Below are 23,808 nucleotides of genomic sequence, written 5' to 3' on the forward strand. Positions count from 1 at the left end.
TAGGCAGCTGGCTTGGCCGGAGACTGGAGGAGCCGCCAAGCGACCGGCTGATTGGAAGAGAAACGCAGAGCGATGGAGGCGGGGGTAGGAGGACGATTTCTCTGCGGGGACTGGCGGCGGCGTACACGCCCGGGTCGGGCGCTGCAGAGCTTGGCTAGCTTTCAACCCGCGCTCGGCGGCTCCAGCCCCGCGCACCCCCGCCCCCAGCCCTGCCGGCGGCCCCGCAGGTGAGTGCGAGCCGAGAGCCAAACAGAACCAAACGTCGAAAAATGTCTGCCTGGAAAGAAAAAAAGAAAGGAAAAAAAAAACCCAAAAATTTTTTCTTATTCCTTTTTTTAAAAATTTTTCGTGCAGCCCCCAGAGCGGTGGGAGGGAAGGGGTGAGGCTGAGCCGCCCGGAGGAGGCGGAGGGGCCAGGCGAGGCCGGGGCGGCCCGGGAGGCGGCGGCGGCGCCAAGGCGGCTCTGACGGGCTAGCGCTCGAAGCGGCGCTGCGCTGCGCCGAGGCGGGCGGGCGGGCGGGCGGAGCGGGGCGGGCGGAGCGCGGCGCGTGGGGCTCGCCATTAGCCGTCGCTCCGCTTCGCCATCTCGGGCTTTGTCTGGAGACTCGCTGGCCCGGCGTCGGCAGCTGCGGAGCTGCGACTCCGCTCTTGCGCCCGCCGTAGTGCCAGGTCCCCCCTGCCCTCACTAGCACCCACACGCTCGGTAAGTGGGCCTCGGTGCGGCGGATTTCGGGGGAAAGGGGTTGCTCCCTGGCGGCGCCAATCTCCGGGCTCCACGCGCCCAGGGCAGGCCTAGGGAGCCACGCCGGGCTGGATTGAACCGGCTCCCTTCCTCTACCGGGGCCGGCCAGTCCCGGTCGTTTTCTCGGGGGTGAGAAACAAGGTGGATTTGGGGGAGTTTTTTTGTTTGTTTGTTTTTTAGGGAACTAGTAGCATATTTTTAAGTTTCGTGAGTGCCGTTCGGAGATAAGGGGACCGCGAGGTAGGCGCCGAAACCTGGCACCGCGATCGGCGAGCGTGAGCCCAAAGCCGGTGGCCACGCTCCGGGGACCAGGGTGGGCGATCGCCCGCTCCCCGAGGCGGGAGAGGGAAGCAGACGAGGGCTGGCCCGGAAGACCGAGCCTAAGCTCGGAGAACCTGGAAGAGAGCTCCAGAGCAGGGCTGCCGGCACCCGCGAGGCTCGCCGGCCACCCCTCTGGGCACCCTCTCCACCGCCGCACCTCGGCCCTCCCTCCCGCGCCGGCCAAGCCTGCTAGTTCCCCCGCGGGGCTGGCGAGGTCGCTCTCGCCGCCCGCTTGCCTGCCCGCCTCGGCTCGCAGCCCCGCCGCCATCCGGGCGGCTGCGTGTCTCCCTGCCCCGGCCCCCCCCCTTCCCCGGCGGCAGCAACAGCAGCAGCCGCCGCCGCCGCCACTACCACCACCCCCCTCCCCTCCTTCCTTGCCTCCGCCTCGGCCGCCCGGGTCCCCCCAGCGCCCGCCCCTCCTCCCAGCTGCCCCCCGCGGAGCCCGCCCGGGCAGGCTGTGGGAGGGAGCGGAGCCGGCGAGGCGGGCGGGCTGGCGCTCGCTCCCCGGGGGTCGGTGTGCGCTCTACGGGGAAGGACGCGCTCGCTGCCCCGCTTCTCCCGCCCCCCCTCCCGCTCCTCCTCCTCCCTTCTCCCTCCTCCTCCCCGCTCCGGCGGCGGAGGCTGCTGCTGCTGCGGCGGCGGGGGGTGTGCGAGCTGAGGCCGGGGCCGGCGGGCGGGCGGCGGGCGGGCTGCCTGCAGGCGGAGGGCGCTGTGCTTTGTGCTTTTCGCCGCGAGGAGCAGCAGGCAGCAGCCACAGCCGCCGCCGCCGCCGCCACAGCAGCAGCAGCCGCCGCCCCAGCGCCGCCGCCGCCGCCGCGCCCGGAGGAGGAGCCGCTGCCGCCGCGGGAGGGAGTTGCGGCTGTGCCCGGCCGAGCGGGGGAGGGCGCCGCGCTCAGAGCCGGGAAGGGAGCCGCCGGAGCGGGGAGCTCAGAGGCCGCGCTGCGCCGGGTAACCGAGGCGGCGGAGGACGTGCGCCGGGGCCGGGGCTAGGGAGCGAGCCGCGGACGCCGGGCGGCGAGACCGGGGAGGACTGTAGACGAGCTGACCGGGACACGGGGAAGGGCGCCGAGAGCCAGGGGTGGAAAGGGCAGGAAGCGAGGCCCCAGATGGAGGAGCCCGCGCTTCTCCGGCCGGCAGGCGCAGTTCTCGCCGGCCGCCGGAGGGGGCGGCGGGGCCGGTGAGCGCAGCGCCCCCGCCTCGCGGCCGCCGTCCTCCCGCCCTCTGCTTGGCTCGGCTCCCCGGAGGCCGGGGCGGGGGCGCCGGCAGGGCTGGGCCGCAGGCTCGGGGAGGAGGCGGCCGTTCCCGCCGCGGTCGCGCCTCTGCGCCGGGCATCTTCCGTGCGCGTCGGGGTAGCTGGGCGGTGGCGGCGTCTCTGGCCCCGGTAGGTGGCTCGGGGGCGGGGGACAGGCTAGGCCGCTTCTCTCCGGCTGCTCGCCTGCCCGGACGGGCGGCGACCGCGTTGGGAGGTTGGAAGGGGGGAGCAGCGGGAATCCGGATCTGGTCCCCGGGGGCGGTGTGGCCGCTACGCTCCCGGGCTGGCGGCGGCTGCGTTGCGTCCGGGTCCCCGCCGGGTTGCGGAGGCGGGGGGAACCGGCCGGGGGGAAGCGGGAGGAGGAGACTGGGGCGCGTGCCCGCTTCCGTGCCCGCGCGCGCCCTTTACCCGCCCTTCCTCCCCCGCCCTCCAGCCTGGGGCCTCCCCGGGGCGGGCGCTCAACGAGGAGGAGGAGGAAGAAAAAAAATTTTTTTTTTTTTTTTTTGGCCCGGGTGGGGGAAGGAGATCGGAGGGCGGGCGCTAGCTGCACGCGGGAGCTGGGAGCAGTCTCTCGCGTGGGCAGGGGAGGGCGCATGCGGCGCAGCCGGGCTGCAGGGGCTGGGGGCTGGGGTAGGGAAGACAGGGGTTCACTCCTACAACCACCGATGAAGTCTGTGATCCTCCTGGTTGAGTCTGGCTGAGAGTGTGGATCTATGCCCCCTCCCTTGTGGGAGGGGGTGGGATAGAAAGGCCCCCCCCCCCCCCCCCCCCCCCCCCCCGGCAGCCTACCTGAGTGGATCTGGTGTCTCTTCGAAAGGGTGAGGTGGCTTTGACCCCGGGTTGCCCGGCCAGCGCGACCGAGGAGGTGGCTGGACAGCTGGAGAATGAACGGAGAAGCAGACTGTCCCACAGACCTGGAAATGGCCGCCCCCAAAGGCCAAGGTAGGGGACCCCAGTTTCTGCCCTCTTTAAACTGGTCTTTTCTCACACATGAACTCACCAGCTACTCTAAGGTTCCACTAGACTGCGTTCTGTGCACTGGGAGAGGGTCTTAAGTTTACAGAGTCAAGCGTCTGTCCCTTGGGGGTTTGGCCAAATCCAAATTACTTTGCTTTCACCTTACATGTTATGTCTTCTACATTCCCCTCCTGCTGTGATTGAGGGGCAGGGAAGACCCGTGCAAGCCAGTTCCTAGTTAGCCTAAAGTATTATGCCCTCACCTTAGAGAAGAGAAGGTTTTTGTCAGAGGCAGGTAGAAGGAGGAGGAGAGGGGTTATTTAGTTATTTAGGGTCCTGGGCCATAGGAACTGTCGATGGTTAGGTCCTAGCTGGCGGTGTAATGTCTGTGAAGTGGAGGGTCTGAGGCAGAGCATCTGGCAATGCTTGTGAGGCATTGGGGGAGAGGATTATGGGTCCATGGGACCCTCTCTGCTGACACCCTGGCCCAGGGTACTGCATGCAAGTGGAAATCAAGAGCCATTTGCATCCTGGTCCTGGATTCCCCCAGCTCAGCTTCCAGGGCAGCCAACTCTCCAGAGAGGTCTGAGCTGCCGCTGGGCTTCCCTTCAGCAGCTGAAAACAGTTGGCCCAAGATGCCCTTTTGCCTTCCTGAGGAGTTGGGCTGTGATGGCAACTTGGAATTCTGGGGTTCTCCAGAGAGTAAGGCCCTGAGAACTCTACCTGCCCGCATGCCTTTTCTCAGAACTGTTGTATGTGGTTCTGATGTTTGAATTCCATCTTTCTAATTGCCAGAAATTCTTCTCCTTTGGTCTTCCTTAAAGTGACTGTGAGGGAGGCAGGTGGTGATAGACTTTAATGTTGGGCTGGAGAGATCTTCGAGGGGTACCTTACTACCCACACCCCAACTCGGGCCTTGCATGCTTTTTATACCTACCTAGAGCATGACCACATTTAGATGTTACCTACATCCCTGCTTCCTTCCCTTTCTGGTGAGCCATTTATTTACCTTAAGGCCCCCAAGTCTCTATAGCTTTACTCCAGCTCATATAATAAAAGGGGCCCATGGCAGCCTAGCATGATATGATAGCTTTGAAGTAAGCCAGACATGACATCCAGAGTGGCTAAGTATGGTGGTATCTGGTCCAGAGCCCCCTGCCCTAATCCAGTATGGCCACAGTTTTGGGGGCTGAGCCAGGTCTGAGGAAGGATTCTCTAATTCAGATGCAAGGCAGCCAGGGGCTTTGGGAGGAGGGTTTGAACTCAAAAGGGCTGGGGAACAGATCAAGAGAATGGCGAGAGCCAGGTGTGATGACTTCTCCCACCTCACCAGACCGCTGGTCCCAGGAAGATATGCTGACTTTGCTGGAATGCATGAAGAACAACCTCCCATCTAACGACAGCTCCAAGTTCAAAACCACAGAGTCGCATATGGACTGGGAGAAAGTTGCATTTAAGGACTTTTCCGGAGATATGTGCAAGCTCAAATGGGTGGAGATTTCCAATGAGGTAACTGATTCCTACCTTTTGACAGACAGACACATCTATATGTGCCTTTGTCTCGGGGTTTTTTTTGTTTTGTTTTTTCGAGACAGGGTTTCTCTGTGTAGCTTTTGTGCCTTTACTGGAACTCACTTGGTAGCCCAGGCTGGCCTCGAACTCACAGAGATCCGCCTGTCTCTGCTTCCCAAGTGCTGGGATTAAAGGCGTGAGCCACCACCGCCCGGCCTGTCTCAGGTTTTTAATCTCAGAAAATGGGGAAAGTAAGGCAAACCTGTCCTATTTGTAGTCAGACAGAAGGTGTTTACATGTTCATTTGTCAGCTCTGATCTATTATGCCTTAGGGGACAGAGTAACCTGGGCGATAGCAACAGCCTGAGGCTCACAAGTCTACTACAGTCTTTCTAGGTGGCCTTGAATATCCAAACCAGTCTAAGGAGTTAATGAGGTACAGGCATGGAAGCCACAGTGAAGTCAGTCTGTCCTGTGGTGACCGCCATTAGGTGTGCCCTCACTGCCTGGACCTCTGCAGTAGGCATGATCTAGTGCCTCTGGCTGAGGTTGCCTGTACGTAGGCTGTTGGTTTGTGTCCTCAGTGAACCCAGTCTGGTGAGGAGTGGCAATAATATTGGAAAAGAAGGCTGCGCTGCACTATGGAGTGGTGTTTCCCAAATTCCTTTCTCCCCATTTCCTTGTTCAGGTGAGGAAGTTCCGTACATTGACGGAATTGATCCTTGATGCTCAGGAACATGTTAAAAACCCTTACAAAGGCAAAAAGCTCAAGGTGAGTTACCAGGAGAAGCCCGGTTGTCGGGGATGAAAGAATGGATGGTATCTAACCTCGGTTTTCTTCGTTCCAGAAACACCCGGATTTCCCAAAGAAGCCTCTCACCCCTTATTTCCGCTTCTTCATGGAAAAGCGGGCCAAGTATGCGAAACTCCACCCTGAGATGAGCAACCTGGACCTGACCAAGATCCTGTCTAAGAAATACAAGGAGCTTCCAGAGAAGAAGAAGGTGGGGGGAGGGGGGGACTCAGGTAGGGGAAGGGGAGGGCAGAGATGCTTGCAGGTGAGAGCAGCTGGTTTGGGTAGGTCATTGGAGTAGGGGTCGGCTTTAGGCAAAGGGACTCAACATCAGGGGTGTGGATGGGTAATGCAGCAGAGTGTAGGCGTGAGGAGGCCACCTGTGGTTATCTGTCCCCTCCTAGGCCCACACAAGGTCAGACAGGCCGCATTGGAAGGGAAGACCCAGAAGGCATTCAGGTTGACCTTGTACCCCACAGCCACTGCTGTGTTTTGAACAGTCACACCCAAGCATCCTCCCTGGCAATCTGTGGAGCAGTTCTCTACCTACTGTGATACTTGAGCACACAAGAGACCATAGGAAAGGGATTGGTGGGTTGTCCTGATCTGTGTGAGAAGGAATAGGGCACAGGAGTCTCGGCTCTAATGATGTTAGAGCACACTTGACTGGAACCTCTCCCTCCCTCCAGCGTTCTTCCTGCGGTAGTCACAGAAGCGAGCTCACTTCCCCATGTACAAAGGCACACGTCTTTCTTCCTCACCTCAGGCTGTTCCCTACAGAAACGGCCCACTGATTAGATTATCAGGGATACTTCACTTTAGGGGTAGAAGTTGTCCAAACCTCCTGAACAGAGATGGATAGAGCCAAAGACAGCTCAGGTTCCCTGTAAGGCAGAAAGCAGAACTACAGAGGAAGTTCGTCACAAAAGAAATGGGATGAGGAGAGAGCTGAATGCAGAGGAGATGGTGGGTGATGAGAAGAGATGTCAGTGGGGGCAGCAAGGTGTAAAAAATGCACATTGACAGGCAAAGGACAGATATTTGTATGTCTCTAGCCCCCCAAACAGCACCAGCCAACACACCGGGTAGCCATTTTTCTGCATACTCTGGCTGAGTGCTCATACCGCCTTGTTGCTGAATCCAAAATGGAATAGGTTTGATTGGGTAAAAGCAGCTGTCTGTGGCCCATACCCGAGCCAAGAGTAGCAAGAAATGCCAGAGGTGCAATTGACCCCATGGGTGAGGACTGGGGACAGTGACTACACATAGTACCAAACCTCCCAGGGACGGCAGGGAGAGGCTAAGAAACAGAATCCGGGAGATCCAGAGAAACTTGAGTGGGAGAAGCATTAGCATGGGCATTCCATTTTGGGCCTGTCTACTGCCTGTTGCCAATTGGCTATGTAGGGGCTTCAGGTAAGTCACTTCGCTCCTCTGCTCCTGATGTGGGGTATAGAGGGTGAGCCAGAACCTTGTCTGAGGAGGACTGAGATTGCCCCAAGAAGGCGATGCTGTTTGTGGTTTTCATTGGGAAGCATGGGGAAGCAATGCCTCGTTGCACTTGGTGCCTCTTCACAAGGAGGGGTCTGGCTGGTTGTGAGCCTCTGGTCCCTTATAGTGCTAATGTGACCCTCTAGGATAGAGGGAGGAAGGAAGGAAGAAATGTCTTTTACATACATGGGAGTCAGGATGCAAGATGTCAGAGGAAAGGTGGGGAAGGAAGGAACCTGGGGCTCCAGCTAGAGGAAGGGTCAGAGGCAGGAGGCGTTGACCAGGAATATGAGGAATGCTGGAGACTTGGAGCTGATGGATGGGAAAGAAACTCCAAATTCAGGACATTGGGATGTGATTTACATTGCAAGAATTCATTTTGTGTCCTTTCAACACTACCTTCTCCTGCCTTAGAAGCAGAATTCAGCCTCCCTCGTGCTATTAGCCACCTTGGAGGGAATAGACCAACATCAGCTGCCAAGGAGGGTGGGAAGAGGTGGGCAGCAGCAGCAAGAGAGTTCCACAAGGCCAGGGGGTGTTCTGTGGTATTGGGGAAAGGGGTGGGTAGTCCAACCCTGCTCCTGTCCACCCAGGGGGTGATACCATATCCCCTGGCTTCTGGGACATTTTGCCTTCAATGAAGAGAATAAGATGGAGATTGAATGTCTGGAAGACCCCTGTAAATCCCACTGTCTGGTTAATTAGTCACCGGGCCTAGTGTGAGTTCAGCTCACCGAGGGCAGAGATACCATCCATCCAAAACCGTAGCAGGAGGCAAGGCAGTCAGGAGGGTGGCTGGCATTTCTAGCTCTGGGTGCAATAGCTCTTGGGTCCTGGATGACCCCATCCCCTCCTCCCCTCAGATGAAATATATTCAGGACTTCCAGAGGGAGAAACAGGAGTTCGAGCGAAACCTGGCCCGATTCAGGTAAGGCAGAGGAGGGCCATGGGGTACTGGGTGTGGTAGGCTAAATTGACCCTGGCTGGATACTAGAACCGATCATGAAACCTGGAAGTCTTGTGTAGACTGTTAGTGTCAGGTTCAGGGGCAGGGACAGGCTGCCAGCCACTAACTCCCACTCGGCTCCAGCAGGAGGCCTAGAAAGAAGGCTTGGGTTGGACGGCTAGCTGGGGTCTGCCTTAGCAGTGCCCCTGCTGACCCTTGCTCTGGTCCCCTGGCTAGGGAGGATCACCCTGACCTTATCCAGAATGCCAAGAAGTCGGACATCCCTGAGAAACCCAAAACTCCCCAGCAACTGTGGTATACTCATGAGAAGAAGGTGTATCTCAAAGTGCGGCCGGATGTGAGTGTCTGGCCAAAGGGTAGGGGTGGAGGGCCCACGGCGGTGGCAAGGGGGGAGCCGCGCCAGGTGGCTGGGTATGGTGCAGGGGAGCAGGAGAGGAGGCCCCTCCCCAGGGGGGGGTTGCATGGACAGGGCCTGGGCCAGCTGGCGTATGAATGAGTGTGTGTGTGAGCCTGTCCCTTGCACCAAGGCGGATCCCTGCCTCTCCACCTTAACCCTCCTGGCCTGCGGTGGACACTCGCGTGACCTCCTGTGGCCCGAGGGGGCGGGGCCTCTGTGCCCCTCACCCCCCTCCCCTGCCCCTGGCTGCCTGTGTGTGTCTGACGGCTTTTGGTTTGCAGGCCACTACGAAGGAGGTGAAGGACTCCCTGGGGAAGCAGTGGTCTCAGCTCTCGGACAAAAAGAGGCTGAAATGGATTCATAAGGCCCTGGAGCAGCGGAAGGAGTACGAGGTTAGGCTTCCGCTGCGCTCCGCCCCATCCGGCTCTTCACGAGCCTCCGCCCTCTTGACTTGTGCCACCGCGTTCTGCAGGTGGCAGTCATTCCCCGACCCCCTATTGAGGGAGGGGCCCTCTGGGGCCCCTCACCTCTGCCCCTACCATCTCACAGCCCCCGCCCCACCGAGAGATCTCAGGCTAGGGCAGAGCAGGGCACCATATTGCGAACGACACGGCAGACACACAGCCACACACCGCCATCCCCAGCTTTGCTCCCTGCCTCCCTTCCCCAGCGGCTCTCCCCCTTATGGTGTCCCAGCTAACCCCGCACCCCCCGTTACCCTCCACTCCCCCACCTCTCACTCTGCAGGAGATCATGCGTGACTATATCCAGAAGCATCCCGAGCTGAACATCAGCGAGGAAGGCATCACCAAATCTACCCTCACCAAGGCCGAACGGCAGCTCAAGGACAAGTTCGATGGGCGACCCACCAAGCCACCTCCGTGAGCGCTGCCCTGGGTGGGTGGGCGGGCAAGCGGGCAGCCCGGGAGTTGGGCCTTTGCAGGACTTGAATCCAGGTTTGGGCAGCTAGGAAACCTGTTGCCCGCTTGCTCACAGGCGTGCCTTCTCTTGGGTTAAACAGGAACAGCTACTCCTTGTACTGTGCAGAGCTCATGGCCAACATGAAGGACGTGCCCAGCACAGAGCGCATGGTGCTATGCAGTCAGCAGTGGAAGCTGCTTTCCCAGAAGGAGAAGGATGCCTATCACAAGAAATGCGACCAGGTACCACGCCGATCTTTGGGGCCTGTCTCGGGGTTTGGTTCGGGCATGGGGTTTGCCCCGGCCGGGCTGTTGGTTATATTGTCTACCATCTTTAGAGGGACAGGAGGTTATACCCAGTCCCTAGGGGCCTGCTGAGGGTTACTGCCCCCAGAGGAATGGAGGCTGTCCCCAACTGACGGAGTCCCTTTACTTTCCTAGAAAAAGAAAGATTATGAGGTCGAACTGCTACGGTTCCTTGAGGTGAGTAGCATGGTGGACAGAGGGTGAGCCTGGCAGGCAGTCTTGAGTCCGATGAACCTGCCTGCTGCAGCCCGTGCCCTTCCTCCTGCTCAGAGCCTGCCCGAGGAGGAGCAGCAGCGGGTCCTGGGGGAAGAAAAGATGTTGAACATCAGTAAGAAGCAGACCACCAGTCCAGCCTCCAAGAAGCCTTCTCAGGAAGGTGGCAAGGTGTGTGCCTGCCGCGTGACAGCCACCTAGGGTGGAGCCACCCACCTACGCCAGGCCAATGGTCACTGTACCGCTGACCCTCCCCGTCCCTCCTCCAGGGCGGCTCTGAAAAGCCCAAGCGGCCTGTGTCTGCCATGTTCATCTTCTCAGAGGAGAAACGGCGGCAGCTGCAGGAGGAGCGGCCTGAGCTCTCAGAGAGCGAGCTGACCCGCCTGCTGGCCCGCATGTGGAATGACTTGTCCGAGAAGAAGAAGGTCAGGCCTTGCCTGGAGAGTCTGGCACCAGTCTCCCTTCAGGGCCGCCTGGGCTACTTCCGTGCACGCGGTTAAGGCCGCACTCCTGCCGGTGTGGATCACACATGTGCCCGCCCGCCAGCCGGAAGGCGGGAAGCTGTCAGCTGGGGTTGTCTTCCCTTGGAAAGCAGCCCCATGGGTGGGGCGGAGTCTGCGGGACATCAGCGCTGCCCACGGCCTTTGCCGGGCCCCGCCCCCGTCCCGCCGGCCCCGCCCCCGCCCCTGCCGGCCCCGCCCTCCTAGGCAGGCGCCCGCTGCCGCTGCTTGGTGGCCTTAGCGCGCCCCCTAGGGGTGGTTCGCAGGCTGACTCCGGTTGCTTTTCCTTCCAGGCTAAATATAAGGCCCGGGAGGCTGCTCTGAAGGCACAGTCTGAGAGGAAGCCCGGTGGGGAGCGTGAAGAGCGGGGCAAGCTGCCTGAGTCGCCCAAGAGAGCTGAGGAAATCTGGCAGCAGAGTGTCATCGGAGACTATCTGGCCCGCTTCAAGGTAGCAGGGAGTGGGAAAGGCTGGGTTTGCAGCCTCCTGCAGCTACAGGACCCCTCCTACGGCTGATGCCCTTCGTGTGTACCGTAGAATGACCGGGTGAAAGCCTTAAAAGCCATGGAGATGACCTGGAACAACATGGAGAAGAAGGAGAAGCTGATGTGGATTAAGAAGGCCGCAGAGGACCAAAAGCGATACGAGGTGGGAAGGGCCTGCGTAACGCGCCTCGGCGGGGATAGGTGGGTGCTGGGCCGGGAGCGCGTCCCGGCTTGGCTGGGGACCTTGAGCCAGTCTCTTAACCTTCAGCCTGTCCTAGGCTAGGTGAGAGCCCAGGTACTAGCCTCTTAAGTGGTTCCTAGGGGACATCCGTTCAATTTAGAGAGCACTTTGAATGGTCCTCTTGAAGTGGTTAACTGGGGAAGTAGTTGCTTGAGGGAGTCTAGTTATGGCTTCCGGACTAGCCACCAACTCTGGGTCTTCCTGCCTTAACCTCTGGAGTGTTGGGATTACAGGACCTGTCCCAGGCAGTTTCTCCCCTCTCTGGCATATAAAAGAGCCCGCAAAGACTGGATGACGACGGGGTGGGGCGTGTGAGTGTGACCTTCCCATGTCTCTGCACAGAGAGAGTTAAGTGAGATGCGGGCCCCTCCAGCTGCTACGAACTCTTCCAAGAAGATGAAGTTCCAGGGCGAGCCCAAGAAACCTCCCATGTAAGCCTCGGGCTAGCGCCCATCCTGGTCTAAAGATGGGACTGGAAGGTGGCTGGCTCGGGACCCTGGCCATACCTGTGTCACCCCGCCCTGCAGGAACGGTTACCAGAAGTTCTCCCAGGAGCTGCTGTCCAACGGGGAGCTGAATCACCTGCCGCTGAAAGAGCGCATGGTAGAGATTGGCAGCCGCTGGCAGCGCATCTCCCAGAGCCAGAAGGAGCACTATAAAAAGCTGGCCGAGGAACAGCAGAAGCAATACAAGGTGCACTTGGACCTCTGGGTCAAGGTGAGAAAGAGGAGGGCCAGGGAGGGATCCTGCTAGCTGGCCCTCACTCATGGTTCCTTTGGTGACTCAGAAGTCCTTCAGGGCAATGGGCACTGGCACTTTTAAAGCTAAGAAAGCCAAGGTATTAAATAATTTGCCAAGGTTACATAGTTGGTAGAAAATGCACATCAGCTGCAATTTTTTTCTTTCCTGCCAGGACCAGTGGACTTGTAAGCTCTGGCCAGGCTGTCCGTCTCTGTTTTTTCTCCCCTGCTTTGAATAGTCAGATCTGTATAGTGAGGAGAATTGCCTGTCACTGAGACAATTCTCAGGTTGGCCAGAGACCCAGAGAGATGGTGGGAATTAAGTGTTGTAGAATTTTCTCAGCCTCCATCATCTCATCAATGGCTCAAAGACCAGGGTCCAGGTGGGGTTGGTTGGTGCTGGGCCTCATGAGTCATGGGGGAGGAGGCTTTGGAGTTTAGAAGGTCCTGAGTGTGGAGCTATGATTTGGGCAGAGCAGTTGGGGAAAACTGATATGAAAACTAGCTGTCAGTTCAGGTTGACTCCGGAGAAAGGTACCTGAAGCATAATCAAGATTGTGTTCTGAGCCCCTAAGAGCTCTCTGCAGGGACCCAGAATTTGGGGAGGCTGAGGGTAAAGATAGGTGATGGTACTTGAGTGCCCTGCCCAGTGGACGTCGACATACGGAGCCCGCAGTAGTGTGGGGTATGCTCTGACTCCCAGCTCTTCTCTCCAGAGCCTGTCTCCCCAGGACCGCGCCGCATACAAAGAATACATCTCCAATGTGAGTGAGAGCAGGCCGGTGGAGGGGGGGGGGGGGAGGGTCTCTGCAGGAGCTGGAACCTAATGCCCCGCCCCTTCCTGCTCCCATTGCTCTCTGGTAGAAACGTAAGAACATGACTAAGCTTCGGGGCCCGAATCCTAAGTCTAGCCGGACCACCCTGCAGTCTAAGTCGGTAAGGAGCCCCTCCGCGATGGATGGGCGTCGTGTGGGCCCGGGCTGGTAAAATGGATCTCCTCCGGCCGCTGATGTGTCTCCACACTTCCCAGGAGTCGGAGGATGATGATGATGAGGAAGATGAGGAGGAGGAGGAGGAGGAGGAAGAGGAGGAAGACGACGAGAATGGGGACTCCTCCGAGGACGGCGGCGACTCTTCTGAGTCTAGCAGCGAGGATGAGAGCGAGGATGGGGACGAGGTGGGCGGACGGGACGTGGGGGAAGGGAGGGTTGCGGGCGGGCGGCCGGGAGGGCCACCTGGCGACTGCCGATTCTTTCTTCTCCCAGAATGAGGATGATGATGATGACGAGGATGACGATGAAGATGACGATGAGGATGAAGACAACGAGTCTGAGGGCAGCAGCTCCAGCTCTTCCTCTTCAGGGGACTCCTCAGACTCTGACTCCAATTGAGGCTCGGCCCCCCACCCCCGGCCCTGGGCAGGCAGCCAAGGAGAGCCACTGCAGAGCTCCCCTCCCCAACTGACCACCTTTGTCTCTCCCTATGTTCTGTCCCCTCAGCCTCCCCCACTTTCTTTCTTTCTTCCTTTTTTTTTTTTTGGAAAAAAAAAAAAATCAGTGGGGGTAGGAGGCTGCGTGAGCCCAGGCTAGGACTCGGCAGTCTTGGAGCCTTGAGCTCCAGGGATTCTCCAGGGACAGCAACCACCAGACTGAGCCAGCACTGGACCGGCCCACCCCACCCCTCTTCTGCACTTGCAGTTCCGGCATGGACAATGGACCGGGGAGATGGGGGTGGGAGTGTGTTCTGAAGAGTACGGTGAGGCCTCCGCACCTGCAACCTGCACCAACGTGGATGTTCAGGGGAGCCTTTCCTTCCCGGAGGGGCTCGCCTCCTGGACACCCACACTGAACTGGAGGGAGAGAAGGGTGCTGCCTTCAAGAAAGCAGGCAGTCCATGTCCCTCTCCCCTGCCCCTGCAGGAAGGAGCTGCCTGGACCCGATCATGGGGGAGGGGCAGAGTGTTTTTTATATATGTGTATATATTTTTTTTTTAAGCTCTGAGCTGTCAACGAGACGTTTCCTACCGATCTAGGCTGCCCTCGCTGTTGTCATTTCTGGGGATGGGAGGGTGTGGGGTGGGCTGGGTTGAGACTTAAAAATGGTCTTGGTGTGCATAGAATGTGAGACTGCGCGTGTGTGTGTGTGTGTGTGTGTGTGTGTGTGTGTGTGTGTGTGAGAGAGAGTGAGAGAGAGAGAGAGACACGCTATGGCATGGATGCACCTGTGGATAGGGAAGTGTGTGTACATCATATGTGTGTTCGTATGGATGGATGTGTGTGTGAATGTGTGCCTGTAAGAGAGAACCCACCTCAGTGTTTGTGAATCTGGAAAAAGGGTTGGTAAAATCCTAGGAGATGGTAACCCTGGCAGGAACAGGCCAAGGCTGCCTCTCCTTGCCATGCTCCACTGTGCCGGCTCTCCGGGTCCATGGTGGAGGGCATGGAAACCACCTGATGCTTCCTATACCAGTTTGCCTCTGCCAAGGCCATGCACCTCTGAGCTGCTGCAGGTCTGTGCTGTCCAGCAGGGAAGTGGAAAGGACAGACAATGGTATGAGCCTTAAAGCTTTCCTTCGGTGGGAAAGATCTGGCTCATCTGGGGGTGTCCCCTGGGTTTCAGGAAATGTCCTGAGATCTTTTTACCTACATGTCTCTGCCTTGCCCCATGTCCTCTGGCCACCCCCATTCCTTTGATTTCTCAGGTCTGCTCCCCTCTCCTGCCTCCACCCCTGTATGTGGGGAAAGGGGTGCAGAAGGTGCTTTCTGCAGTTGGCCCTCTAACCCTAGCTAGCAGGTGCGAGCCTTCTGTGGGCTTAGTCCCTGTGCTCTTGATAAGCCAAGTCACCTTCCCCTGGAGAGTCTTGCCCTTACTAAGTTGGCCAGAATTGGTTTTGTTCATGCTATTGGGTTTTGTGCTGCCCCATCTTTTGCCTCTTGAATGAAAGCTGGGGATGGGGAAGTAGGCTCCCCACAGAGATTGTGGGGCTGCAGCCCAGCTGCCTGTCTCCCTTGAAGGCAAAGACATTTGCTTGGACTGTGTTGTGAAGATTCCTGGGGAGTGATACCACCCCTACACACACACACACACACACACACACACACACACACACACACACACACAGTCACTCACAGTCCTTATTCTAAAATTTAATGCCAGGTACCGAACCCCGTCTCTTGTTTGAATGCCCTGGACTATTACGATTGAGTGGAATGTTTTCACTTAACAACTCTGAACACAACATGTGTTCCTCCCATTTCAAGTATTGGAAAATGGTTAGAGACAGGGCTGTGGGGGTGGGGTTGTTGGTGCTGTCAGAGGTTGCCCAGGGTACATTTTAGCACTGGGGCCCCTCTTCCCCTTTTTCTAATATTTAAGGAGTATTTTGTAGGTTTTAACAACCACTGCGCTTGAATTTGTACCCTGGGAGTGGCTTCGACGTGACTGACCCAGCTGGAGGCCCGCTGTGGAGGTTTTGTTTCCCTTTTTTGTACAATAAAGTGAAAAACAAAGGTTTGACTTCTGCCTGGTCACTGGAATAAATAAGTGGGTGACAGGGTTACCCGATAACAGGTTTGACATGAAGCCAGCTCGTTTGCCCTTTCTGGAATCATTTTCCTGTTCCCTAAAGATTCTACATGCAACCTGCCTTCACCTTGTTCCCAAACTTTCTCAATTCAGCATGTTCATCTGGGTTTGAGAAGTTGAGACGTAGATATATTTTCACCCAGAGTGCATTGCTTTAGGAAAGGAAGTAATTGACCACTGGGGTGAAGGGTTCACCCAGGCCATGCAAGTCCTTGTAGCTGGCGTGTGGCTTAGGGAGAGCCGGGCTTAGCCATGACTCCACCTAGCTTCTGATGGAAAGCTGCTAGGACCAGAGGACTTGCTCTTTGGATTAAGACCTGCTGTCTCTGAACAAGCTTTGGCTGGATTCCTGAACAGGTGAATGAGTGATAAGTATGGATCTATGCAAAGGCTCCCCATTCACGTCACTCCAGTTCCTGTCTTTACTTCAAAAGTCCCCGCACAGAGTCCCCCAGAGTCTGTTCTCCAGCCATTAGCTTTCTTGTTATTACTCCAGAGGACATTTGCCTGGACCTTGCCCTGTAGGCTGACCGCTTCTGTTAGCCTCCCTAGTCATTCCTTCCTGGATATCCATGTATCTCCTTTGAACCCCTAGTTTTCACCATTAGGGAACCATTCTAAAAGGTGGTATCCAACCAGGCATTGTGGCACATGCCTGTCATCTCAGCACTCTGAAGCTAGAGAAGAGCCATGAGTTCCAAACTAGCCTGTGCTACTTAGCCAGACTGTCTCCCCAAATAAAAGGTGGTATCTGCAGGCACCCCTTGCTGTGGCTTGAGTATCTCCTCCAAACTCCTGTTGAAACTTAACTGCCATTCTAAGGGTAGTAAAAGAATGGGACATCTTTTAAAATTGCATTTATTTAGAGTGTGTGTGTGTGTGTGTGTGTGTGTGTGTGTGTGTGTGTGTGTCCAGGGAACAACTTGCTGGAGTCGGTTCTCTTCCCCCCACGTGGGGTCTTTAGTGATCAAACCCAGGGTGTTATGCTTGGTGGCCATCTCACCAGCCCCAAGAAGTGAGACATTTAAGAGGATATGATTACAAGAGCCTGGCCCCCAGAAATGGTTTAAGGCATTATGGGAGTTGGGAACTTGATGAAAGGGTGACTTTGGCCACATTCCCCCCTGTGCTGTATGTGCTCGCTCACAGTCCTGCCATGTTGATGAGAGGTGTCAGAGCTCTGCTGTGGTTTATAATTGACCCAGTCTGCGATACTCGGTGACAGTAGCATAAAGTCATCCAATATCTGGTCCTTGTACAAATGTGTAGACAGCCATGCCAGCTACCCAGCCTGAAACCAGGGCGGCAGCCTCCATCCTCTCTCCCTGTTTGACTCCATGATTTTTTTTTTTTTTTTTTTTTTGAGACAGGGTTTTCTATGTTGTAGCCCTGGCTGCCCTGGAACTCACTCTGTAGACCAGGCTGGGCTTGAACCCAGAGATCCACCTGCCTCCAGAGTGCTGGGATTAAAGGCTTGTGTCACCACCACCTACCCTTGACTTCCATGTTTACTCCATCACCTAGACCTGTCTATTTCCCTTCCTAAACCCCTCTCAAACCTCTCTCCCCTCTCCAGGGACACTCCCATCCTTTTAAGGCCACCACCATTGCTTACTCTGGAAAGACCTGGAGTTGGTCTTGCTTAGTCTTCCTCCTTATAATACTCTGCATGCAGCGGGCATAATTGTCTTACAGCCAAATTTGAGACTGAACGTAGTGATACATGATTGTAATTCCAGCATTCAGGAGGCTGGGTCTGGAAGACTGTCTGGGGCTATACTGTGAGTTTCAGCCCAGCCTGGGCTAGAGGAAGACCCCATCTCAAAAACCCAAATGCACAAATCTAAACTGGAGCCTACCTGTGGTCCTAACTAGGATTTCAAGACTAGCCTGGGCAATATAGAGAGACCTAAGTGCAAGGAAGGAAGGAAGAAAGAGAAAGAGGAAAAGAGAGAGGAAGAGAGAGAGAAGGAAAGAGAGGGGGGAGAAGGAGAGAGAGAGAAGAAAAGCTGAGTGTGGTAGCATGCACCTGAAATCTCAGGATTTGATTAGCTGAGACAGAATTACCAGACATTTGAGGCCATGTAGGGCTACATAGAAAGAGCCTGTCCCAAAAATAAACAAATGAATAACCGTGTACCTATAATCCCCAAACCCAAAAAGTTGATGCGGAAGCATTACATGTTCTAGGCCAGCCTGGAGTACACAGCAACAAACCAACAAAAACTGTGATCAGGTACCGGGCGGTGGTGGCACACGCCTTTAATCCCAGCACTCGGGAGGCAGAGCCAGATGAGTTCCAGGCCAGCCTGGGCTACAGAGTGGGTTCCAGGACAGGCTCCAAAGCTACACAGAGAAACCCTGTCTTGGAAAAACAAAAACAAAAACAAAAACAAAACAAAACAAAAAAACCAAAAAAAACTGTGATCACTTTTGTATTCAAAACTTATTGTGAGGGTTGGGGATGTGTAGCTCAGTGGTAGAGTACTTGCCTAGTACTTGCCCTGCACCACAAAAACAAATATGTTTTTGAAGACTGGCCTGGTAACCTCTCTCTGTAATCCCAATACTTGAAAGGTAGAGACAAGAAGATCAGGAAATGCTGGGTGGTGGCAGCGTAATGCCTTTAATCCTAGCACACTAGGCAGAGGCAGGTGGATCTCTGTGAGTTCAAGGCCAGCCTGGTCCACAGAGTGAGTTCCAGGACAGCCAAGTATACACAGAGAAACCCTATCTTGAAAAAAAAAAAAAGATCAGGAATTCAAGGTCACTGATGGCTTATAGTTTGAAGCCAGCCTGGACTACATAAGAGTGAGTTCCAGGAAAGGCACAAAGCTACACAGAGAAACCCTGTCTTGAAAAACAAAACAAAACAAAAAAACTATCTCAACAATAATAATAATAATATCACTCACAATGATCCGGCCAAATGCTCTCGCTTCTGCAACTCAAGTATGTGTATCACAGAGTCTTTGTACTTTTTGTTTTGTTTTTTATCAAAACAGCATTTCTCTGTATATCCCTGACTGTCTTGGAATTTGTTCTGTAGACCAGGCCTTGAACTCAGAGGTCCACCTGCCTCTGCCTAGAGTGCTGGGGTTAAGGGTGTGCCCCACCACGCCTGGTGTCTCTGCCTTTCTTGCTCTCTGCCTAGCATTCTCTTCCCTCGACAATCCACAAGGCTGATTTTCTCATTTTCCAAGTCTCAGCTCAAGTGCCACCTCACAGACAACCAGCCTCTCTAGAGGCCTCCATCTTGTGTATTTACCTGTTTGTGGTCTTTCTCCTCAAGTTGAAGACACAGTAATCCAGCACCTAAATCGCCCTTGCATCCATTTGATGTCGAAGAAAAAATGTGATAAGAGTCTGAAGGTAGAGCACAGGCCCTGGGGGCAAGGGTGGGTTGAATGCTTTTGCTGGCCTCTCTGCCCCAACTCTAGCCACACCAGTCCTCTATGCCTCAAACATACAACACCCTTCTTTTTTTTTTTTAAATAATTTATTTAACTTTATTTTATGTGCGTTGTTATGAAGGTGTCAGATCCCCTGGAACTGGAGTTACAGACAGTTGTGAGCTGCCATGTGGTTGCTGGGAATTGAACCGGGTCCTCTGGAAGAGCAGCCAGTGCTCTTAACCACTGAGCCATCTCTCCAGCCCACAACACCCTTCTTGTGCCTAGACTATGTTGTGTGTGGCAGGTGAGTTCAGTATCAAGTTTAGTTCCTCAGAATGTTACCTGCTTTTCTGAAAGTACCATAGGCACCATACCTGGCCTTTTTCATTTGAGTTCTGGAAACTGAACTGAGAGATGATCATGTTCATTAGACAAGTACTTCATCAGCTCAGTTATCTCCCCAGACTCTCTGCCTGGAGTAATCCGCCACCTCTTTGCCTAGTGAAGTGATTCAGGACATTGTTCACTTATTTGTTTGTTTGTTTGTTTATTCATTCATTCATTCATTCATTCATTTACTCATTCATTCGGTTTCTCAAGACAGGGTTTCTCTGTGTAGCCCTGACTGTCCTGGAACTCACTCTGTAGACTGGACTGGCCTTGAACTCACAGAGATCCACCTGCCTCTGCTTCCCCAGTGCTGGGACTATAAAGGTGTGCACCATCACCACCTCACTCAGAATGAAAGTGGTGCCATACACTTCTGTGAGTTCAAGGCCAGCCTACATAATAAGACCTCATCTCAAACAAAAACAAAAAAGTCTATTGCATGGGGCTGGAGATGGCTTGCTGTTAAGATCACTGACTGTTCTTTCTGAGAACCCAAGTTGAAGTCCCAGCACCCACATGGCAGCTAACAATTGTCTGTAATTCTAGTTCTAGAGGATCTATCTCCCTCTTCCGGGCTCTGCAGGTATTGCATGCAGGTGGTGCACAGACATTCAAGCAAACAAGTTTCTCATGGTACTGGTGTGAGGGTGTTAGATCCCTTGGAACTGGAGTTACAGACAATTGTGAGCTGCCATGTGGGTGCTGGGAATTGAACTGGAGCCCTCTGGAAGAGCAGCCAGTGCTCTTAACCACTGAGCTATCTCTCTAGCCCCAGGCCTTAGTATTTATTAACTGGTATGGAACTGGGACATGTACCAAAAGATCACCACCATACAGCAGCCATGGCCATGTGCTGAGATGGTCCATTCTATGGAAGTTTGGTGTGGGGATGGTGGGGATATGAGGAAACATTCAGAGAAACAGAGAGGAGCCAGAAGAGTTCCTCCGAATGTTCAAATGCCTTAAGGCAAGGATTTTTAGGACATTATTTTGATAAGAAAAACCAAACAGCAAGACTATGAAGAATCCTGAAGGGGGGGGGGGGGTGAGAGATGGGTGAAGTCTGAGGCCATGCTCTGGTCACTCCCAAAGCCTTGGCTCACTTCTTTGCACCAGATCCAAGTCCAGCCATCTTCTGAGAGTCTCTGCTGTTTGGTCCCACAGCGATCCCAGTTTATCTGAAACTCCCATGAACTCCAGCAAGTTCTTTGTCTTCAAGGTGTTTTCAGGCTCTCCCTCTCCTTCACTCCAAACAGTTCAATCAATAGTGAAAGTTTGATGCTTGCTGCCTCTCAGTCACAGTCCAGAATGTACTGATGTGTAAACACAAGTCTGGCTTGATGATGCCCACAGGTCTCATTGTCTGCATGGTTCCAGCCCACAGTCTCTTCAGCACATACTTGGTCCTGTATGATCTAGCCTGCCCACCCTGTTGCTGACTGCCCCACATAGCCCTATGTTCCAGCCAGCCAGCCCTTAGTCTGATCCTCCCCCTCCTCCTCCTTCTACCATGACCAGGTTGGCCTCCAACTCAGACATCAGCCTGCCTCTGTCCCTGGTGCTGGGACAAGAGTCATGTGCCACCACACCTGGCCATATTCTTTTTTGTTTTTAGTGCTTGTGTCCAATCTGATCCATATTCTGATATTTACCATTGGACTGCCTCGTGCCACCATGGCCTTTCCTGAAAATTCCTTCACATCCTTTGGTGTCTTCTGCCCATCTCTGAATCCTGCAAACCTCTTTCCTTTTTACCACACTAATTTTCAATTATTTTCCTTCATGTCTTCCTACCCTGAGGAGACTGTAGACTTCCTGAGGAAGCACAATTGTCTTATTTCATCTTTGTCTCTCAGCATGTGGATTGTGCTGTTATTCAGAATAACATTTTTTAGCTTTATTTATTTTATTCAAAATCTTAACATTTGATTTTCATTTAATTGCAGTTAATTTTACAAATTTTTACAAATGAATCTTCATAAACCTTTTTCTTTTTTTTTTTTTTTTGATACAGGGTCTCACTATGTAGCCTTAGCTGATCCGGAACTCACTATGTAGATCAGGCTGCCTCTAACTCATAGAGATCTGTCTGCCTCTGTCTCTTGGGTGCAGGGATGAAAGGCAAGAATAACATTTTTTTTTTTAAAGGAAAATGTTCTAAGTTTGTAATGAAGGTGAAGACACTATAAAGAGTCATTTAGCCGGTCGGTGGTGGTGCACGCCTTTAATGCCAGCACTCGGGAGGCAGAGCCAGGCAGATCTCTGTGAGTTCGAGGCCAGCCTGGTCTCCAAAGTGAGTTCCAGGAAAGGCGCAAAGCTACACAGAGAAACTGTGTCTCGAAAAACAAAAACAAAAAACAAAACAAAACAAAACAAAAGAATCATTTAAAAATAGAGGGGAAAAAAGAAACAACCACTAGCTCTGGAGAGACGGCTCAGCCTTTAAAGGCTAGGTTCACAACCCAAAGGACAAGCGTTTGGTTCTCAACACCCACACCCACAGCTGTCTCTCCAGTTAGAAAAAAAGAGAGAGAGAGAGAAAGCTAGAGTAAGAGCTAATTGTTGTGACAGCATAGTACTGTAATGCTAGCCCTCGGGAGGCTGAGGCAGGATGGGCTACATGAGACCATGTGTCAATGGAGTAAAAAAACAAAGTTAAGATTTATCAGGCACTCGAGATGACACTCACACACTGACTTCCATGTTAGCTTGTTGTTTCTGAGACAGGGTCTTACTATGTAGCCCTGGAAGCATTTATGTAGACCAGGCTGGCCTCATCTGATCCTCCTGCCTCTGCCTCTGCCTCGTAGTGTTGTGATAAAAGGTGTGGCAAAATCTATTTGTTAGACTTCACAATGCGATAGGTACTATCATTATGGAAGAAACTGAGGCACGAGAAGCTCGTTTGCCTAGTTAAACCAGTTAAGTTCAGAACATGTTTTTCCCCCCCTGGGGGGGGGGGGTTCGAGACAGGGTTTCTCTGTGTAGCTTTGGAGCATGTCCTGGAACTCGCTCTGTAGACCAGGCTGGCCTCGAACTCACAGAGATCCACCTGGCTCTGCCTCCCGAGTGTTGGGATCAAAGGCGTGCGCCACCACCGCCGGGCTAATGTGTGGTTTCAACTGCTTCGAAATATCTACCAACTGACCTCCATAAACGTTTGCTGAAGACTGAAAGAGCCAATGATGGTCTCAAAGTATGTGATTTCAGAGTTTGATCTTATCTGAAGCGATAGGGCTGTCACACAAGTCCCAAGGCAGCAGCCACGGCCACCTAGATGTGAGCGCATATCTAAACACCTCCAGTGGCTGAGAAAAGGACCTTTCCTCCCGAAGGGAAAGAGGCGAGAGCATGCGGGTAAGGGCGCTCCCAGCGGAGCAGCACTTAGTGTAGGCAGAGCCTGGCCCGTGCCAAGCGGGCTGTCTGAGAGGTGGAGGGTCCAGCGTGGGCTCCGGAAGCAGGAAAGGCGAGCAGGTGTGGGATCTAAATTCGGATGAGGGCGGGGAGCGCGCTCCGCTCAGAAGGGCGCAGCTCGCGCCCGGCAGCGGACCCTCTCCCCTCCGCTTTCCTCGGTTCGGAGGCCTAGGGTGGGTAGCGAGCGACCCACCCAGAAACCCGGAGAACGAATTCAGACCAGCCCCTCCTAAGGGGTTTCCGTCCTGAGTGCCTAACTGCACCCCACTTCAAGCCCATCCTCCTCACACAAGTGACTGCACGCCTCGGGGTCACAGTGGGGAGCGGCCTGGGGAGCAGAGCGGGGAGCCCCGCGGGAAGGGCGGGGGTGCCTGGGCCGGAAGGCGTCCCAGGCTCGGCTGGGAGCCGGCGCTCTCTTTCGACGCCACCCCGTTGCCTCCGCCCCCGAGCCGGCCGGGACGGCACCAAGTCTCCGCCCCTGGCGCACCGCGCACCTCACCTTGAACGCTGCCCCACCCACCTCTAGCCTATTGGGCGTCCTGGGCCGAGGAGACGCCGCGATTGGCCGGGTTCGTCCACGGAGGCCCCGCCCACCTCCCCGCCCCAGTTCCCGTCCGCCGGTACTTTGGACGGCGGCGTGGCGCCCCTCCTCCCCTCCCGGTCCCCGCCCCCTGGAGCAAATGCTGCCGAGCTGCGGCCGCGGGGCAGATGCACGCGCTCGGGCCCTTCTAGCAAGCGCGAGCAGTCGCTGGGCACGCGAAAGCGAAAGGAGGAAGAGGAAGGGAGGGCGAGGGCGGGGTGTTGAGGAGGGGCGGGAGGAGGAAGAGGAGGAGGTTGGAGCGCGCTCGCGCCTGGCCTCGCGCCCGCGCCGAGGGAGGGGGGAGAGGGGCGCGCGCGCGCACGCTCGCGTCCTCGCTCGCTCCATCCATCCATCCTCCGGTCGCGGCACGCGCGCGCGCTCCGGGCTCGCGCCGCACCCCCCGCCCGGGAGAGGCGGGCTGGAGTGGGGGGCGGGGGGAGGGGCGCGCGGACGGCGCGCGGACTGCGCGCGGGCGGGGTGAGGTGAGGAGGAGGAGGAGGCGGCGACGGGACGAGAAGGGAGGGGAAGGGGCCATGGCCGCCCGGTGAGGCGGCGAGGCGGGGGGGCAGCCCGACCCCCCCGGCCCCGGCCCCGGGCCCCGGGGAAAGGC

The 23,808-nt window shown here is 55.5% G+C and overlaps 1 protein-coding gene across 2 annotated transcripts; it reads left to right on the forward strand.

Moving 5' to 3' along the window:
- The first annotated feature begins 536 nt into the window (after window positions 1–536).
- On the forward strand, window positions 537–13,861 carry Ubtf (upstream binding transcription factor). 2 transcript variants are annotated; one of them, XM_052756932.1, is made up of 21 exons: window positions 537–702; window positions 3,132–3,256; window positions 4,605–4,780; window positions 5,472–5,555; window positions 5,632–5,787; window positions 7,931–7,995; window positions 8,251–8,371; window positions 8,713–8,823; window positions 9,179–9,312; window positions 9,453–9,594; window positions 9,793–9,834; window positions 9,928–10,041; window positions 10,140–10,295; window positions 10,664–10,819; window positions 10,907–11,017; window positions 11,438–11,526; window positions 11,623–11,812; window positions 12,552–12,599; window positions 12,700–12,771; window positions 12,866–13,012; window positions 13,101–13,861. In XM_052756932.1, the coding sequence occupies exons 2-21, from the start codon at window positions 3,199–3,201 to the stop codon at window positions 13,224–13,226; spliced, it is 2,298 nt and encodes a 765-aa protein (XP_052612892.1). In that variant the 5' UTR covers window positions 537–702; window positions 3,132–3,198; the 3' UTR covers window positions 13,227–13,861. The 2 variants fall into 2 exon arrangements, with proteins under 2 accessions (XP_052612892.1, XP_052612893.1); XM_052756933.1 differs by lacking the exon at window positions 8,713–8,823 and having other exon boundaries at window positions 538–702.
- Window positions 13,862–23,808: the final 9,947 nt, after the last annotated feature.

The sequence above is a fragment of the Peromyscus californicus genome, unplaced genomic scaffold, assembly GCF_007827085.1.
Source record: "Peromyscus californicus insignis strain IS unplaced genomic scaffold, ASM782708v3 Scaffold_3__1_contigs__length_106647218, whole genome shotgun sequence".
NCBI lineage: Eukaryota > Metazoa > Chordata > Mammalia > Rodentia > Cricetidae > Peromyscus > Peromyscus californicus.